Consider the following 19,557-nt stretch of genomic DNA (forward strand, 5'->3'; position numbering starts at 1 on the left):
CATTCTCTCCCTATGAAATATCTATAATTACACTAGTTATTCCCTCTTTGCTTTGTAGTTGTCCCAGTATATAGACTGATGAGTCTGATTTCTTGTTTTAATATTACGAATTAAATTTACTTTGTATACTTCTATGTGTGGGTTTGCCTCTGAATGAACTTTTCTTCCGTGATAACTTCAGGCCGTTTTTTGCCATTATTAGGAGAACAAACAAGTTCATCCACAAGAGGGTGAAACCAGCCTGCTTCTTTGAGGCAAAGATCCTGGAGCTCCTTCTGACATACTTTGGGCATGTTGCAAGGCGGAACTAGTCTTTAGAGACATACTTGGAAGGGTGGAGGGACAGCACAAAAGAGGAAGATCTTGTATGAGATGGATTGACTCAGAAAATGGGGTAATGGGGCAGGTGTGTCAGACACAGTGAGGTTGGCTCAAGATAGAACAGTGTTCAGAGCTGATGTACATAGGGTTGATATGAGTCAGAAGTGACTTGACAGCATGTAATAACAACAATAAATCCTATTTACTTTTAAATATCTTAATTTCTCTATTATATTTGAAGATCAGTTTTTCTAGATATCTAATGCTTTTTAAGCTTGTTTTGTGTTTTGTTGTTTTTTAGGTAGCAGCATGTTTTTAAAGTGAACACTTTCTTCTTAAGGACACACCTTCTGTACAATTAACACAGTTTTACCTGGAATCTGCATAGAGTAGAACTCAAGATCCACAGTTGTAAAGACCACTGCTGGCTCGTTTCCACCACAGGCAGTATAACCTTTCAGAGCTGTGCACTCTGCCCCAGTACTTGTTACTGGAGGGGTAAGGAAATGCACAGTTAAGAACACAGAAAAAGGAACAACTTGGTAGGCAGAAGGTGGTTTTATCTTTAGGGATTTTTAATTCATTTTCTACATGCCGTTCTATTGCCTATTTGTGGTGTCTGCTGACAAAGAATAGTGTTGGTTGTATTTTCTTTTGCTTTTTTCTTCTTAGGTAACCCTTTCCCCCCTAAACTTTTTTTTAGTAGTCTTTCTTTTCCTTTGGCTTTGCAAAGTTTAATTAGGATATGTCTTGATTTTCTTTTGTGGTCTATCCTGTTTGGCTTTCACTGAGTTTCTTGAATGCTTATCTTCTAATCTTTCATCATGTCAGAGAAATTTTCCTAAAAAAATTTTTTCAATAATTTTATCTGTGATTTCCCCCCCCTTCTCTTCTCCTTTCTGGAATTCCAATCACATATAAATTATTTTTGTTTGTATAGAGAACTCTGGCGGAGTAGTCTGTAGAACCAGGTGGTTCTTGTAGCCTAGATGTGACTGGTTCGAATGCACCAGCAATTCCTCAGAAGAAAAATGTTCAGTGTCCTCCTGTGTGATTTAAAGTATCAGAAAACTTGCTAGAGTATCAGTTATGAGTCAGCTCCAGCTTGATGACAATGAACTTAAGTATTTTTTTATTGTTGATGTCCCATGTAATTCTTCATTATTCTTTAGTCTTTATTAATTAATTCTCTGATAGATGTATATTGAGAGTTTTGTCTTCACTTTAACTGATTTGGCATCCCATTGATTTACTTCTGCTCTTTTTTTCCTGTTGTTGTTGTTATGTTCCCTCGTGTCACCTGTGACTCTAGGTACAACAGCTCTGAAACCTGCCCTATTCTGAGTCAGTCTCATGGACTCTGACACGCCTACCCCTATTACTCTATTTACTGTATCGATCCATCTCACCTGGAGTCTCCCTCTCCTGTGTCATCCCTCAACCCTTCCAAGCACAATGCCCTTCTCCAAGGACGGGTCTCTCTTGACCACGTGCCCAAAGTATGTGAGTGAGATAGAGCTTCAGAATACTAGCCTCTAAGGAGAAACTGGCTTTTACCTTCTCTAAGCCACACTTATTTGTTTTCTTGGTATGTTCAAGACTCTTCTCCAGCACTACAACTCAAAGACATCAATTCTTCTCTGTCATCCTTAGTCATTGTCCTGGTCTCTGAATGCACTTTTATCCTATCATAGCATTATTACTTTCAGAAATTTTAGTCTTAATCTTCTGAGTTTTAATTTGCTGGTCTTGTATGTTTTCTAATTTTCCATTTTTTTGTTCATTTGTTCTTATTTTATGAATTCTAGAGTTTTAACTGAGTTATCCTTTTCTTATGTAATGGTTTTCTTGAACTTTGTTGCAAACTACTGAAAACACTTGAGTATTATTCTTTTTCCTTTCTTAAAAGGAAGTTACCATAGCATTTCTTTCTCTGAGAAATTTTCTAGCTATGTATTTTGTTCCTTTGTACCATCTTACTCTGTTTGTGTATGTGTAATTTGAAGTTATTTGTTGTCTACAAGATATGATAATATTTTAAAATTATTATTATCATTGTTTATCCAATTGTGTAGGGCAAATATGCTTCTTCTCTGGCTGGTTTAGCAATTCCTCTTCTTCATCTTTCACTTCCTTTTCACCTCAGGAGTGTGATAGTAGATAAAGGTTCATGCAGTTTTTTGTTCCTTGTTCTTATAGAGCTATTGAGGGCAGACTCACTCAGCTATTGTTTGTTTCAGTTATTCATTCTTCAGGTGGTGAAAAAGCTGTTATTGTTATTGCTGTTAGATGCTACCGAGTCACATATGACTCATAGCGACCCCGGGAACAAGAGATCCAAACCCTGTTCTATCCTGCGCCATCCTCAAACTTCCTGACACATAAGAGCTCACTGCAGCAGTTACAGTGTCAATCTACCTAGTTGAGGGTCTTCCTCTCCTTTACTGACACTCCACCCTTCCTAGCATCATGTCCTTCTCCAAGGTATAACACTTCCTAGCAACATGCTCAAAGTATGTGAGACCTCATCATTCTTGCCTCCAAAGATCACTCCAACTGCACGCTCTCCAAGACATATCATATCTGTTCGCTCTCTTGGCTGATCATGGGATGTTCAGTGCTCTTCTCCAACATCACAGCTAAAAAGCATCAGTTCTTTTTCTTTCATCTCTATATATCATCCATCTCTTAGATGCATAACAAGTAATCAGAAAGACCATGGCCTGAATCAGATGCACCTTAGTCCTCAGACTGATTTCATTATTCCTCAACAATTTTAAAAGGTCCCTAAATACAGATTTTCCCAGTGGAATGTGTCTCCTTATTTTCTGACTTCTGGTACCAATGGTATTAATTGTAGATTAAAGTAAAATGAAGCTGTTGGCAGTTTCAATCTCTTCTCCATTCATGATGATGTTGCCTATTGGCTTACTGATAAGAACTTTTGTTTTCTTGATGTTGAGATGCAATCCATACTGAAGGTTGCATTCCTTGATCTTCTGAGACAAGTACTTCAAGTCCTCCTCATTATCAGCAAGCAATGTTGTGTTATCTGCATAAAGCAGTTTGTTGATGAGTCTTCCTCCAATTCTGATGCCACTCTCCTCCTCATAAAGTTCACCTTCTTGGGTAATTTGCTCAGCATACAGATTGAATGGGTAAGGAGAAAGAATACAACTCTGACATACTCTCTTCTCAATTTTAAACCATGCTGTGTTCCCCTACTCTGTTCACAAAATAGCCTCCTGAGTAGGTGTTTGCTTTTGCCAGTGAGTAAAGTGTAGATGGTGCTTCTGCAGCTGGACATTGTGGACACTGTTGTTGTCTCTTGCCAGATTTGAAAAACATAACATAACACAACACAATAAAACAAAACGAAAACTCTACAGCAAACAAAAACAAGAATGGAAAGAGAAAAAACCAAAATTTCAGAGGAGTTATAAAGGAAGAAGAAAAATAACAGAAGAGGAAAAATTCAAATGAGAAGAGTAAGAAGAAATGATCATCAAGTTAGGGAGGCAAAACCCCCAAAAACAAAAAAGAGAAAAAAGGTGCAATTTAGGAGTGGGAAGGGCACCTTGTTGATGCTCTCACAACTGCTGAGACAGGTTGTGGCAGGATAATCTGGTTTGGAGTGGAATTTCTGCCAGCCTAGCAAAAGCATGGGAGAGTGATGTTCATTCCTGAGAGAGATTCTGCTTGCCTGAGAGGTGGCTGAGGGGAAAGTGCTAATCAAAACCAGAATCTTCTAAGGCCAGAATATAGTTAGTGCTATGGGGCCTGGCTAGTAATGGAGACTCTTCTGACCTGTGGGCCATTAAAGGGATTTACGTAGAATGGGATGGAGTTTTTGCTAGCCTCTGGGGACCTGGGGTAGTTTGTCTGGCTAAGCATACTGTCTTTGCCTGTCCAGAAGATGGTTGCAGGCCAGATATGCAGTCAGGGATGTACAACCTACAGGCACTAAGAAGTGGAGAATGGATATGTCCCCAAACGTGAGAGTAGCACGTACCTGTTGGTAAAAGTCTTCAATTTCTTCATACTTGTTGTTAGCAATTTGTTGAGTAATTATTAACTGCTCTTCCTTGTTGAATGGACCTCTGAGTGGATTTTCAAATGTTATTTATGATGGTGAATGCAATACTATTTCTGTTTAATTTGTCATTTCTGGCATACGCAATCTTTATTTGTTCTTATTAATTTCTGATGTCCAATTTTCCTAGGTTTATACTGTGTATATTTCCTGTTGTGATTATTAATATGTGTCTGTAGCTTTTCTCATTTTTAATCAAGGCCTAGTGATGAGAAGTTGCACTGCAGGCCCAAAGGCACATGAGTTCAAATCCACAGCTGGTCCTGGAGAGCAGGAGGGACAATCTCCTCCTGTGAGAGTCACTACCTCTGAAAACCTGCTAAAGGGTCAGCCAGGAGTGAGTTCCTACTTGACAATATATAACAATAACATCAATTAAATGTTCTGACAAATTTACTGCATTTATACCACTAAGGTCACTCCTACTTCGAAGAGGCAGTGCTGCTACCTAAGTGGGTCTTTGTTAGTGAGCGAAGTTGTAGAAAGTACTATGTAAGCATCAGCCTAGATTTGTGATTGAAAAAGAGTTTGGTTATGAAGGAAAATCAGCAGGAATCAGAATGAGTTGCCCAGAACTGCAAAGTGTCTGCTCATCTTTGGTTGAATTTCAGGGTTTTTTAACCACAAATCAAAACTGCATACAGACACAATTGTTCTTACAAGTCCACCCACTGCTGATGAATGGATTTTGATTCACAGTGGTCCTCCATCCATTTCTGTAAATCTTGATGAAAAGAAAAAAAAAATCTAGTTTACAAAGGCAAAGCATAAATTCCGAGTATGATTTCTTTTTAAGCCTACATGTATATCTAGTTTATATAAAGAAACTTTGCAAGAGCCCTTACCAGCCTCGAGAACAATTTATATTATTCCTCAAGTCATCATGACTGTTCCTGTGCAGGAAGAGATTAATGGCCTGAAGGAAGGAAACATCTGCAGCAGCAGGGGTAAGGGAAAGGGGCCTGTGTTTTGATGTTTTTAATTCTTTCTTCCTCAGCCTTTCTACCCTAATCCTTCCCCATCCCCTCTCCCTTTCTTTAGTGATTTCCAAACTGAGTGACTCTTGTTCTGGCACTATACTAGGCAACGTTTCAGTGTTACACGTTTCTCAAGGGTAAGTTTTTCAGAAATAGATTGCCAGGACTTACTTTATAGTCTAGCTTAGTCTGAAAGCGCTGTTGAAACCTGTGAACCGTCTGGTGATTCTGCTGGGATTTGGAAAATTGGTATCATAGCTTCCAGTATCACCTTAGATACACAATTTTAAGACTTAGAAGCACCATAAAAGATTTCTTTTCCTCCACCACTTAGGTTTTTGTGTCTTCTTTATTCTATTTTGTCTTAAGCCTTTATGTAGTATGATCATCCTTATCCTACTGTGTTACAGAGGGTGGTGGTTGTTACGTACCATCGATTTGCAATTGACCCATAGCTGACCCTTCAATGGGTTTTCAGAGGCAGTAATTCGAATGGGAAGAGAGTGCCCATCTTGTCCTGTGGAGCAGCTGTTAGATTCGAAGCACACGCTTCTTGCTGGTAGTGTAGCTCCTTCCCAGTAGGCCACTAGGCTTCATTTACAATGGGAAGCTTCAGCATCCAGTTTACAAGTTTCTCCTTGGAGGCGAGGATTTTGAAGCCCTGTCTCAAGTACTTTGGGCACATGGCCAGGAGGGACCAGTTCTTAGAGAAGAACATTGTGCTTGGAAGGGTGGAGGAACAGCTCTGGATGAGATGGTTTGATATGGTAGCTGAGGCAATGGAATTAGTTATGTCAGAGTCAGTGAGACTGGCTCATGTTATGGAAGGGTTCAGAGCTATTGTATACAGGGTCACTATGAGTCATGGGTGACTTGATGGGATATAACAACAACAAAGTGAAAACTATTGCTATTAAACTACTAACAGTCAATTTATCTATATTCTATATCATGTAGTAAATCATATAGGAAAAGTAAGTTTCTTCATATTTTCAGCTGTCTGGATCACTTGTTTATATGACAGAAGCTTTTTCTTCTGCAAAGGTACAGGTAAATTGGTACTGGTACATTGGTTGAAATTAAATTGCTAAAAGAGAAATTGTGTAATAGCTTGATAAAGTAGACATTTTTTCCTGAGTATCTTATTATGGAACATATTACTTTCCTACTCAACGATTTATACATGTTTAAATATGTGATAATAGTTGTAAAATAACAGCTTCCTTCCCAGTTACTCACTGCTTTCTCCATTGTGTCCATCTTTCCTGTCACTCACTGTTTTGTAAATTTTGTTTCCGGGGACAACACTGCCCTTCTTGTCTCATGTTGTTGATTGTTCTAAAGTGCAAGTTCATGGGTGTGTTTGCCGGCTTTGTAGGCCTGCCCATTGTTTGGTTGAACAGAGATTCCCTGGGAGATTGTAGAGTTCCATATTTGAAGGGCTGTAGACTCAGGGGTTCTAACTGTCTATTTCAGGCTAGTAGGTATGGTCCTGTCTTATGATTCTAAATTTTGCTTTACATTTTTCTCCTGTTCTGTCCAGGATCTTCAATTGTGACCCTGATCAGAGCAGTGGGTAGTGGTTTCCAGTCACTTTTTAGTTCTTCTGGTCTCAGTTTAGAGGAAGCTGTGGCTCGCCTGGACATTAGTGTTTTATACTAGTTATCATCACTTTTTTCCTTGAGTCTTTGTTTTTCTTTACTCTTGTTGCTCTCGATGGAGAAAGACCAATAGTTGCTTCTTAAATGGTTTATTAGAAGCTTTTTTTCTTAAAAAATATTATCATTACTTATTATTATTTGAGTAAAAGTTTACAAATAAACTTGGTTTATCCTTAACAATTCATACACATATGTTTTAGGACATTAATTGAAACTCCCACAATGTAACTGCATTCTCCTCAATCCTTTTGTGAATCTCTTCATTAATCTTTCTGTCCTACCCCTCTTGCCTTCTAAATCTGGGGACATGCTACTCTTCAGATCTTGTACAGCTGTTTCTTCTAAGGTGTAAGGACCCTCCTGGTGTTATGGCTCACTTTATGGGCCTGTCTATTGTTTGACTGAGGGTTGAGCCAAAGGATTGAATTTTCGTCCAGCTTTGAAGGGCAACTAAAGGCCATCATCTCAATGGTATCCCCCAGTCTCTGTCTGATGAGTTAGCCTGGCCAAGTACAGATTTTTGATAAAACTATAAAGGCAGAAATGAGAATGTGGGGGCAAGAAGACTAGTCAAAGTCATGAGCTAAAAAAAAAAAAGACACTGATGACATTGTTGTGGAATGTTGATGGAATTCTAAAGAAGAGAGGGAAGTGAGGGAAGGCAGACTTGGCTCGTGAAATAAATTTTGATTTAAGTTGACTGAAACTGCACAATTATTCTACAGATAGGAAAATAAAAGCTTGAGGACTCTTTATGGACTTAAATGAGTAGTTGTGTATAGTCATAAAAATGATGTTAAGGGACAAGATAGCAGCTAGAAGCCAGAGAAGTAAAAGAAATTCTAGAAATAGATCAGGGCTGAAAGGGAAGTAAAAGAATCAGTGAGAGGCTCCCGGCTGTGGGAGGCCCAGCTTTTCTCTGCTGCACAATGTGATGGAGGACAAATTGTCTTTTGCGAAAATCAGAGATTAAACATCAGAGCTGAGGGCAAATGTATCTACCCATAAGACTTTGCTCCTATTGCTGGTAGTTAACTTGTAAGGTCATGACAATGAGGGCTGTGAGAGTATGGCAACTTCCACCAAAAATCAGCTGTAGTGACTCATACAGTCAGACTTTAATAGTGTGGGCACTTTTTAAAAAATATTTTAATGAATATTTACAGAGATTTTGGATTTCCATTCATTCATTGCTGCACTTCTCTCCCCGCCCAGCCCACCCCCCCCCCCCAGTTTACTCCTGTCTTTGAAAAGTAAAAGAAAAACACCCTCCCTGGTACACAATCCACCCACACCCCTCCCACCACCCCAAGTACATTCCACTATGCAACCTTAACTGTGGACTCTTGTGATAACCATAACACCCTATCATACATTATTTTTTTCTTCTGCCCTTTTCTTTTCAACCCTTTAGGAGACTGGAGCTGGCTCCAAGACCCCAACGCAGGCAAAAGTCTCAAGATTCCTGCACTCTTCACAAGCTTATTTTGTTTCTTCCTTTTTCTAGTCTCTTCCATCCCTTCCTATTTTTTCCCTTTCTTTTACCATTCTTATCTTTCCACAGGCTTTCAGGGGCCCACCTCCTTCTACCTCATCCAGATCTCCTCTTTCATCAACAAATCCTGGACAACAAATCAAGGTTCTGGTTGGCTGGATGATTTGCAGATTCATGGCTGGAACAGTGACGCAGGCACAGCCATTTTTCTGAAGCCCTGGTCTAAGGGCAACTTCAGTGATCAGGAGATTACTGTACTAGTGGACATAATTCGAATTTACCTTGTTGGATTTACTCAAGAAGCACGAGACTTTGTCAGTCAATTCCAGATAGAATGTGAGTCGTGGGGCAGAGGTGGGGATTCTTAATGACTTTGCCTTTTATTTGGGCTGCTACTCCCTGTGGTCCTTTCTCATCTCCACTCCACTTACTCTGTGTGCACACCTCGGTCTCCTGACCTGTTCGCCCAACACCATCCAGGATTTCAGATTCCTGTATCCTCCTGATCTCTCCTATGATGAATGAAGTTCCATCCTTTCTAACCATCCCTGGCTTTGTCTAGTTTAAAACTCACTTCTTTTCTCTCAATTTTCAAACTCTCACTTTCTCTACCTTGTTTCTGTCTATCTTAGCGTGATCTATTTCTTAAACACAACTCATCTGTCTCCTTTCTGTCTACCCTCAATACAATCTTGTCCTTTCTCCTGGATCCCTAACAACCATACATTGTTACAGCAAAACCAGCCTCCTATTGAGAGCACATGCACTGTTCCCAATTCTCTTATTTCTGAACCACTCTAAACATGTTAATTGATGCTTAGCTCACCATTTCACATTTCAGATATTTCTTCCTACAAATAGCTTCCAGGTCTATTCCTTATACCTTGCTTTTAAAAGTTGCAATTAGTAGTAAATTATATATATATATTTTTTATACCTAGATCCATTTGAAGTTCAAAGCAGAGCAGGCTGTGAGCTGCGTCCTGGCGAGTTACCGAGAAGTTTCTTGATGGGAGCTCTAGGAGGAGTGGATTTCTTGAGCATCCAGAATCATTCTTTTGTACCTTCCCCAGAGAGTGGCTGGAGGGCAAAGAAGTTTTGCAGACTCGTCAGTCAGTACCAAGGAATCTGTGATACCATTGATAATCTTCTCTACAGAGTCTGCCCCCGGTTTCTCTTGGGTGTTCTTGATGCAGGGAAGGCAGATCTACAGAGGCAAGGTTGGTCCCAACATTCGCCTAATATTTCCCTGTCACTGATAATGATCCTTTAAACTCAGAAACTTCAGAGAGGAAGAATTGCTTAACGGATAAAATGCCTGATTCCCAAAGGAATAAAAGAGATTGCTGTCCAAACCTGAGGATAAGTTGAGCCTCTACATTCTGTTGTTATTAGATGCTTTTGAGTCTGAGCTGACTCCTAGCTGACCCTGCAGTGAGTTTTCAGAGGTGGTAAATTGCACAAGAAGAGATTGCCCATCCTCCTCCCTCAGAACAATTAGTGGATTCAAACTGTTTGCCTTCTTCTTTATTATAGCACCCTAATCTGAACATTCTTCCTTTTCCAGAGAAGCCTGAGGTCTGGCTGTCCAGTGGCCCCTCTCCTGGTCCTGGCCGCCTGCTGCTGGTGTGCCATGTCTCGGGATTCTACCCGAAGCCCGTGTGGGTGATGTGGATGCGGGGGGAGCAGGAGCAGCGGGGTACTCATCAAGGTGACATCCTGCCCAATGCTGATGGGACCTGGTATCTCCGAGTTACCCTGGATGTGGCAACTGGAGAGGCTGCTGGCCTGTATTGCAGAGTGAAGCACAGCAGTCTAGGTGGTCAGGACATCATCCTCTACTGGGGTGAGAAAGTGAGAAAGAACTAGGGCCCATCTACTAGAGGAGGAGATGCTCTTTAAATATGGATAGAAAGCTGTCTAGGTAAAGTTTGGCATTTGCTAGATGAAGATGATAGGGACACAGTGTAGAGATAAATGTAAGGTTGTTGAGGAAGGACAGAACCCAGTGCAGGTCAAGAAAGACAGTTAATTGAGGAGAAACTGTTGGGCTGGCTCTCAAGCAGAAGATCAGCCCCCAGTAAAAGTTAGAGGGGGATTTTATATATTTCACAAGGGACTCAGGGAAAGGGATGCTTACAGATGCTTTCTTCAAGATAGGGAAGTGGGCTAGGGTCTCAGATAACTATTCCTAGTAATAGAGAGTAGGGTAGTTTCACAGAGAGACAAAGCACAGCTTCCATTTCCTGGGATGGGGTTCTCTCAGTAGCCACTCTGGGAGAGGAAGGAAAAGGCTCTGCAGTCCTGATAATAGACAAGAAGATACAAATATGAACATGTAAACAGAGAAATAGATTAATTGGTTTCTGGGACAAGCAGGTATAAGAATAGTAAGCAAAGACATTAATAGAATAAATAGGTATTTAAAAACCTGTACATGTGGCAGACAGAGTAAGAGTGATACACAAAGGATGACTGTGGCATGTCCTGGATTATGAGATAGGGAGGCAGAATGTCACCATACACAGGAAGCAGGCCGATGGTGGTGCTGACACTCACACGGACAAAGGAAGTCCTGGGAAATTAGAGAATGCGATATTAAGTGACAAACATCTTTTACTCTCTCAACTTCCAGGGTATCCCATATCTATTGGCTTGATCTGTTTAGCAATAACAGCCCTCATCTTGCTCTTTTTGATAGTCCTTGCTTTACGGTTTATGAAACGCTGGTAAGTTTTAACTTATTAAATGTATCTATCTATTTTCACCCTCTCTTTTCTTTGCATGCTTCTCTCTGTCTCTTTTTTAAAAGAAATGTTTTACTTTATATTGATTGACCTACAAAGTTCATATACATTATTTTTCACTCTGGACTTTTCCCATTTCATTTGCCCACCACTCCCTCCACCCATAAAATGGTATCATTCTATGATTATCCCCCATATTCACCCCTGAGCTCCTTTGATCCTCATGCCCATTTTACTAGTTATCTTTCTATTTCTACAATAATGTCTTATACAGTATTTGTCCTTACGGGGCTGAGGGGGTTCACTTCCTTGCTTGCTTCAGCTAATCCTTAGACTTTCAACCAGCTCCTTTCTCCCTTCTGTTTCACTTTCATATCCTTTACTCTGAGCAAGTTTTTTATTTGTGTCTTTAACAGGTCATATCATGGCATTTAGTAAGCTGTCGTCATGTCTACTCTCTCATTAAAGAAAAGAGGCAAGAAGTTCAATAACTGAAGAGAGAGAATTCATTCATCAGAAGAAAAAAATAATTTTAACATTGTAAACTTATGACTAGCCAATACCAAGAGTAAAATGTACTCAGGTTTAATACATGTTAAAATATGAAAATTTTCTCAGAATAAATATTATATACACACAATTTAATGGTGACATTAATTTCTTTCTTTTTAAAAAAGCCTTTTTGCTTATGTTTAAGTATCTCTTTTCAAAGGAGGCTAAAAACAATTGAGCTTCTGTAATTAAATTTTTCTGTGTTGCCTGGATGATTAAATTCTCCAGGCCCAGCAAAGAGGCCACTACCTCCAGGAAGCCTTCCTAAATGTTATAAATGGAAATATAAATGGATGACTTGTCTAGAGGCCTCCAGAGACTTTTGAAGTTGTACTCATATATTTGCAGCTATTTCAGGTTTTATGCACCCTTTTGCTTTGTAAATTTCAAGAAGGCTTGTTTCTTGTGTATGTGAATTTCTGGAAAGTTCTCTCACCAACATCTTTATTTTTAACTGAGGTGATATAGCTGCCAAATTAATGTTTCTTTAAAATTATCTTCCTTTCCTTTTGTTTCACCAGTTGAAACTATAGCCCTCTTCTTCTTTTTAAAGTATTTATCACTGAATTGAAAGTCATTATATCTGTCTGTGTTTTATTTACTATGCAAAGGCATTTGATTGTGCAGATCACAACAGACTATGACTAACTGAGAAGAACAGGCATCCCAGAACACTTGATTGTGCTTATGCAAAATGTATACTTGGGCCAACAGGCAATCGTCAGAACAGAGCAAGGAAACACAGCATGGTTCAAAATCAGGATGGGTGTACACCTGTGATGTGTCCTATCTCTATACCTTTTCAGTCTATATGTGGAACAGATCATCTGAACAGGGCTCTATATAGAGGAATGTAGCATCAGGATTGGAAGAAGACTCATGAATAACCTCCATTATGCAGATGATACAACCTTGCTTGCTGAAACTGAGGAGGGCCTGAAGTCCTTGCTGCAGAAGGTCAAGTACTGTAATTTTTCATGATGGATGAAGCTCAATATCAAGAAAATAAAGATTCTCACCACTGGAACAAGTAGCAGCATCATTATAGATGGTGAAAAGATTGAGATTGTTAACAGCTTCAGTTTGCTTGGCTCCACAATCAGCACTCTTGTTGGTTTCCAGCAGCTAGGAAATCAAAAGATGAATTGCATTGGGAAAGTCAGCTGCCAGGAACCTCTCCAGAGGTTAACGATGTCAGTCTGGAGAATAAGGTGCACCTGATACAATCCATAGTCTTCACAATTACTTGCTATGTGTCAGAAAGCGGGACAGTGACTAGGGATGATAGAAGGATAATTGATGCCTTTGAGCTGTAGTGATGGAGAAGAGTATTGAATATACCATGGACTGCTAGCAGAACAGAGATTCATCCTAGAGAGGCTTAAACCAGGCTGCTCCTTGGAGGCAAGGATTCTGAAGCTTCATCTGACATACTTTGGGCATGTTGCAAGAAGGGACCAGTCCTTGGAGATGGACATCATGCTTGGTAGGGTGGAAAGACAGCACAAGAGGAGAAGACCCTGGATGAGATGGATTGATTCAGTGGCTGGGGTAATGGAGGTAGGTGTGTTAGATACAAACAAGGTTGGCTGATGATAGAGAGGGTTCAGATGTTATACATAGATAGGGTTTTGATATGAGTCACAAACAACTCGAAGGCACATAATAACAACAACATGCTCTTCTACTTTTCTTGATTGAACTCAGAACCTGTCTGGGGAAAAAAATATTATTTGTCCTCGTGGTTACTAAACTCAGAGAAGTAATAGGTTGGGAATTATTCTCCTGAATTTCCATTAAGAACAACTGAGAGACAAAGAGGACAAAAAAAATTGTGGTGGTTCATTGTAAACAGTTAAAAGTGTCAAGAAGCCTTTTTTCGTCATCAGGGATTTTGAGACCTTTTCTGTAGTTCAGTCATATCTTTGATATGATCTTTATTCATTTCTTTGCTTATTATATTGTTTCCTAGAACTTCCTTTTGAAAAATATTTCAACATACCTAAGTCCTGACACTTCAGCACCATAATTTATGGGTCATCAAGGTCAGTTGATAGAGCCTACAAAAACAATGTTACATAATTAGATCTGGTGTACAACAGCTGGTGGCCTAGGTGGTAAGCAGCTGTGCTCCCAACCCAAAAGCCCATAGTTCAAATCTGACAAGGGAAAGATGGGCAGTCTCCCCCGGTATAATTTACTTTCTCTGAAATCCCACTGGGGGCTCAGCTATGAGTTGGTTCTGACTCAGTCATACATAGCAACAACATATCACAACCAGGGTCTTAATAGTTGGCAAACAGCTATCTAAAGTATAGCTATTGGTCACTTCCTATCTGTCTATGAAAAGTGAAGAAAATCAAGGATGTACGTAAACAATTAGAACATAATACTAATGGATCTTGTGAACCTCAATCTTCACAAACATGAGACCAGAAGAACTAGATGGTGCCCAGCTACTACTGCTGACTTCTCTGAAAGGGATTGCCACAGAGAGTACCAGATAGATTAGGAAAAATGAGGAACAAAAATGAGCACTGTAGTTGGTCTAATATAGACTGGTGGAACTACTGGGACTATGGCACGTAGTTACCCTTTGATCCTGGAATTGAATTAACTTCTGTGCCTCAGCTTTCAGCCAAACAACAGAGGCAACCCCCCCAAAACCCCCCAAAAACCCCAATAATACCAGAAAGGTAATGAGGTCTTAAAACTATATTGTTGTTACACACTTCAAGTTAGAAATGACTCATATTAGATCCTCCAGTGGGGTTTCAGAGGCAGTAAATCACATGAGAGAAGACTGCCCATCTTTATCTCATACAGCAGTGGGTGGATTTGAACCGTGTGCCTTTGGAATGACAGCACAACTGTTTACCACTCAACCACTAGAGCTCCTTATCAATTAGAAAAGATTAAAAGGGGGACATATATCCAAGGATAAATGCCAGAGGGCAGGAAGGGAGGAGATAGAAGGATGCATGGAAACAAAATTACAAGGAGGAAATAGAGACAGTGATATTACAATGTGAGACTTAAAATCAGTGTCATAAAACAAAATGTGTATGAATAGTTGGATGGAAAACCAACTTGGTCTGCACTTTCACTCATAAAAGTGAAAAGTTAAAAAAGAAAAAATTTCCTACTCATTTCTGTTAAAACACAGATGAGGGAAGAACCTGTGTTTACATTTTTATAGAGGGCTTTGGAAGGGAAGTCAAGATAAGCAGAAATTCTAGATAAGGACAGAGGTCTCTAGAAGTAGTTAGTTCTATAATGAGGCAATTTGCAAGCAATATGATGTACCAAGAGTTAAGGGAATAAAGAGAAAATATTTGAAAAAGGTAAGAAATAACCATAAAACACAGCTCTATTTTTCCTGTGTTGGTCTATTTGGTTCCTTTGCCAGGATACATTCCACTCTACCCCATCTTCCAGAGCAGCCATGTATTATATACTTTGCTTCACTCTTTTCCATCATCCTGGTCTCTCATCATTCTGTGGTTGATTGATTGTGGATCATTAACAAGCAACAACCCCAGCAGCAAATTCTTATCAGGTGTATTAGAAATAATGTTGGCAACTTTGCTCCCATCTCAGTTAGGCATATCTCATCTCCTTTGAACTCAGAAAAGAGCAAGGATGCTTCTTACTGGTTTTTAACCTCACTAAAAGCGAACTCTGGTGGTATAATCTCTACTCAGTTGTGCAGCTAATTCAAATGTTGCGCATATTGGGAGTGAGAATCCACTGAAGGCTCTATAGGAGAGAGATAGATGATGCAGTCTTCTTCTGTAGTGATTTACAGCTTTGGAAACCTGATGGGAGCTCACTATAAGTCACAACTGACTCAGAAGCAGTGAGGTTTTTTTTAACACTAACAAAGACAGTGAGGGTGTCTTATAATTAGAAATAAAACATAATCTTAGAGGTTTAACTGAAAACTATTTCTTACATAGGCCCAGTTCCTTCAGGTCAGCGATGCTATGTAGAATATATGGCCTCTGAACTGGTTCTGCAGACCAAGATGATCAGAGGTGGTGTTCCAAAATGACCCACTTGCAAATGGCTTATAGCTATAGCATACATTCTACCAGAACTACAATCACAAGACTGTATAGAACCTACACAGAACCTACAGGGAAGAACTGAGTTACATTGCTCAAACCTATTTGAAGAAATTGAGATTAACAGCTTCAGTTTGCTTGCCTCCACAATCAACACTCTTGGTATCAGCAGCCAGGAAATTAAAAGATGAATTGCACTGGGAAAATTGGTTGTCAGAGATCTCTCCAAAGTACTGAATAGAAATGCTATCCGTCTGGAAACTAAGGTGCACTTAATTCAGGACATGGTATTTGCAATTACTTGGTATGCATCAGATAGCTAGACATTGACTAAGAACAATAGAAGAAGAATTTACACTTTTCAGTTGTGGTGCTGGAGAGGAGTATTAAACATACCCTGGAATGCTAGAAGAATAAACAGGTTCATCCTAGAGAGGTTGAGACCAGGCTGCTCCTTGGAGGCAAGGATTCTGAAGTTTCATCTGACATAATTTAGACATGTTGCAAGGAGGGGCCAGTACTTGGAGAGGGACGTCATGCTTGAGAGGGTGAAAGGATAGTGCAGGAGAGGAAGACCTTAGATGAGATGGATTGATTCAGTGACTGGGGTAATGGGGTAGGTGTGTCAGAGACAATAGAGTACGGTTTAGGGCTGTTGTACACAAAGTCACTATGAGTTGCAAGCAACTTGACAACACATAACAACAATTTCAAGGGTAGAGGGAAAATGAACATATTATGTTGACTTTTTGTAGGAAAAATAATGTGCTAAATGCATGTTATTAATTGCTACCAAATCTTTTCCAAGTCTTTTTATAGCGATCTTATGCACAACACACAATGTTGCCCTTCCTGTAGCATTCTTGCTATCATTGGAATGAGTTAACATCCTCCAAAGTGGCTTTTGTATTGATATATCTTTGTTTGACTGAAACTTGTCTGCATGGCTGACACTTGGTTTTTGAAATACTGGCTTTGGAACTTCCAGCATCATAGCAACATGCAAAGCACCACAGTACAACAAAGTGACAGATGAGTGACGGTTATATCTGCTACTGGTGCTATTTGCTGATGAGTCTATTCCAACTCATAATTACCTCATGCCACACAGTAGATCTACTGCATGACATCTGTATTCACACTAAAAGTGTGTTCAAAGATGAAGTCTTATATTCATGAATGATTGAAATGGAGCTTAACCTATGTCTTTCTATTAAATATGTTTAGTTCATAGAAATTGCCAAATATCTAGTACCATAATGGAAAAAAGAATGTTTGTTGCTTCCAGTATCATTATTGATGGTGAAAAATCTGAGCAATAATATTGTTATAGTGTTGAAAGTGTTTGTTGTTACTCTTAGTGAACTGTTTAAGGGTCACTATGTCAGTTTGCTTCAGGCTGTATTCTTTCTGATCACTTGCAATGCATCTGAGAGCTGCACAATGAATAAAGATGACCAAAAAAGAATTGATGCCTTTGAGCTGTGGTGTTGAAGAACAGTACTCAATATCCCATGGGCGGCCACAAGAATGAACAGGTATGTCTTGAAGAGGGTGCATTTAGAGTGCTCTTTGGAGGCAAGAATGATGAGGCTTTGCCTAGAGTATTTTGGACATGTTGCTAGGAGGTGCTATTTCTTATAGAAAGATGTGATGCTGAGAAGGGTGGAGGGTCGGCAAAGGAGAGGAAGACCCTGAAACAGGTGGATTGACATGATGATTGCTGCAATGGATTCTTGTGTGTGTTAGGAAGTGTGAGGATGGTGCAGGCTAGAACAGAGTTCAGATCTTATGCATAGGGTCCCTATGAGTTGTATTTGACTTGATGGCACACAACAGCAGCAGCAACAACAACAACACCACCATGTCACTTTGAAGACTAAGGTATACCTGATTCAGGCCATGGTCTTCTTAATCACCTTGATTCTTCATAAATTCATTGTAAACATATTTTTAAATGAACATAATGTAAAAATAGAAAAACCTATGCTTAAATATTCTATCTATATTGCTGTTGTTAGGTGGTGTTGAGTTAAGCACGACTCATATCACCCCTACAAACAAAAGATCTGAACCCTGTTCTATCCTGTGCTATCTCCACACTTCCTGATACAAAGAGTCCATTGTGGTAGTTCCTGTGTCAATTCACCCAACTGGTTGAGGGTCTTCCTTCCCTTCATTGACCCTCCACCTTTCCTCGCTTCATATCTCTCTCCAAGGATAGCCCCTCCTAGCAACATGCCCAAAGCATGTGAGGCGAAACCTCATCATTCTTGCCTCCAAAGAGCACTGGCTGCACATTTTCCAAGACATATTTTTTGTTTTTTTATCCATCCACTGGATGTTCAGTGCTCTTCTCCAACATCACAGCTCAAAGTCATCAACTCTTCTTTTGTCATTCTTATACATTGTCCAGCTCTCAGAGGAAAAAAAGGATGACAAAAGTTGTGATGCTGGAAAAGAGTACTGAATATCCCATTGACTGTCAGATAACAAACAGGTATGTCTTGGGAAAAGTGCAGCCAAAGTTCTCCTTGGAGGCAAAGATGGTGAAGCTTCATCTTTCATACGTTGGACAAGGCTACATGGAAAAGGACATCATGTTTGGAAAGATTGAAGGTCGGTGAAGGAAAGGAAGAACCCCAGTGAGATAGAGTGACATAATGACTTCAGCATTGGGCTCTAGTGTGTCAGAAATGATGAGGCACACGATAGGGCAAGGTTCAGGTTGGCTGTTCATAGGGTCCTTATAAGTCACACTCCATTTGGCAGCACTTAATGACAGTAACAACAACATAATGATAAAATAGGTTGAGGCTCAATATCAAGAAGATAAAGATTCTCATCGCTGGTCCAAGTGGCAGCATCAGAATGAATGGTGAAAATATTGAGATTGTTAACAGCTTTAGTTTGCTTGGCTCCAAAGTCAACACTCTTGGTATCAGCAGTAAATGAAAAGATTATTGTATTGGGAAAGTCTGCTGTCAGAGTCCTCTCCAAAGTACTGAAGAGCAATGATGTCAGTCTGGAGACTACGGTATGCCTATACACGTCACGGTCTTTGTAATCATTTGCTATGCATCTGAGATCCAGACAAAGACTAGGGATGATAGAAGGAGAATTGATGCCTTTGAGCTGTTGTGTTGGAGAAGAGTATTGAATATACCATGGACTGCTAAGAAAATTACCAGGTTCATCCTGGAGAGGTTAAACCAGGCTGCTCCTTGGAGTCAAGGATTCTGAAGCTTTGTTTGACAGAGTTTGGATATGTTGCAAGGAGGGACAATCCTTGGAGAAGGATATCATGCTTGAGAAGGTGGAGGGACAGCACAAGAAGGGAAGACCCTCTATGAGGTGGATTGATTCAGTGACTGGGTTATTTGGGGTAGGTGTGTCGGAGATAGTGAGATTGGCACAGGATAGAGAAGGATTTAGGGCGGTTGTACATAGGGTTGCTATGAGTTGCAGGTGACTCGATGGCACATAACACCATCACCACCACCACCACCAACAACAACTGGTGGCCTAATGGTAAGATGCTGCGCTGCAATCCCAAAGGCAAGTGGTTTGAATCCACCAGCTGCTCTGTGGGAGAAGGATGGGCATTCTCCTCCCATGTGATTTGCTGTCTCTGAAAACCTGTC

At 40.0% G+C, this 19,557-nt stretch overlaps 1 protein-coding gene across 1 annotated transcript in view; it reads left to right on the plus strand.

Moving 5' to 3' along the window:
* LOC102859084 (T-cell surface glycoprotein CD1b-2-like) overlaps positions 1–11,280 on the plus strand; it is a 24,257-nt gene extending 12,977 nt beyond the window's left edge. The window contains exons 2-5 of the mRNA XM_006895430.1: positions 8,617–8,883; positions 9,489–9,767; positions 10,115–10,393; positions 11,183–11,280. Of these exons, the coding sequence (XP_006895492.1) occupies positions 8,617–8,883; positions 9,489–9,767; positions 10,115–10,393; positions 11,183–11,280 (923 nt within the window). The remainder of the gene's footprint in view (positions 1–8,616; positions 8,884–9,488; positions 9,768–10,114; positions 10,394–11,182) is intronic.
* The last annotated feature ends 8,277 nt before the right edge of the window (positions 11,281–19,557 follow it).

The sequence above is a fragment of the Elephantulus edwardii genome, unplaced genomic scaffold (genome assembly GCF_000299155.1).
Source record: "Elephantulus edwardii isolate Elephantulus edwardi_28Jun2011 unplaced genomic scaffold, EleEdw1.0 scaffold00168, whole genome shotgun sequence".
Taxonomy (NCBI): domain Eukaryota; kingdom Metazoa; phylum Chordata; class Mammalia; order Macroscelidea; family Macroscelididae; genus Elephantulus; species Elephantulus edwardii.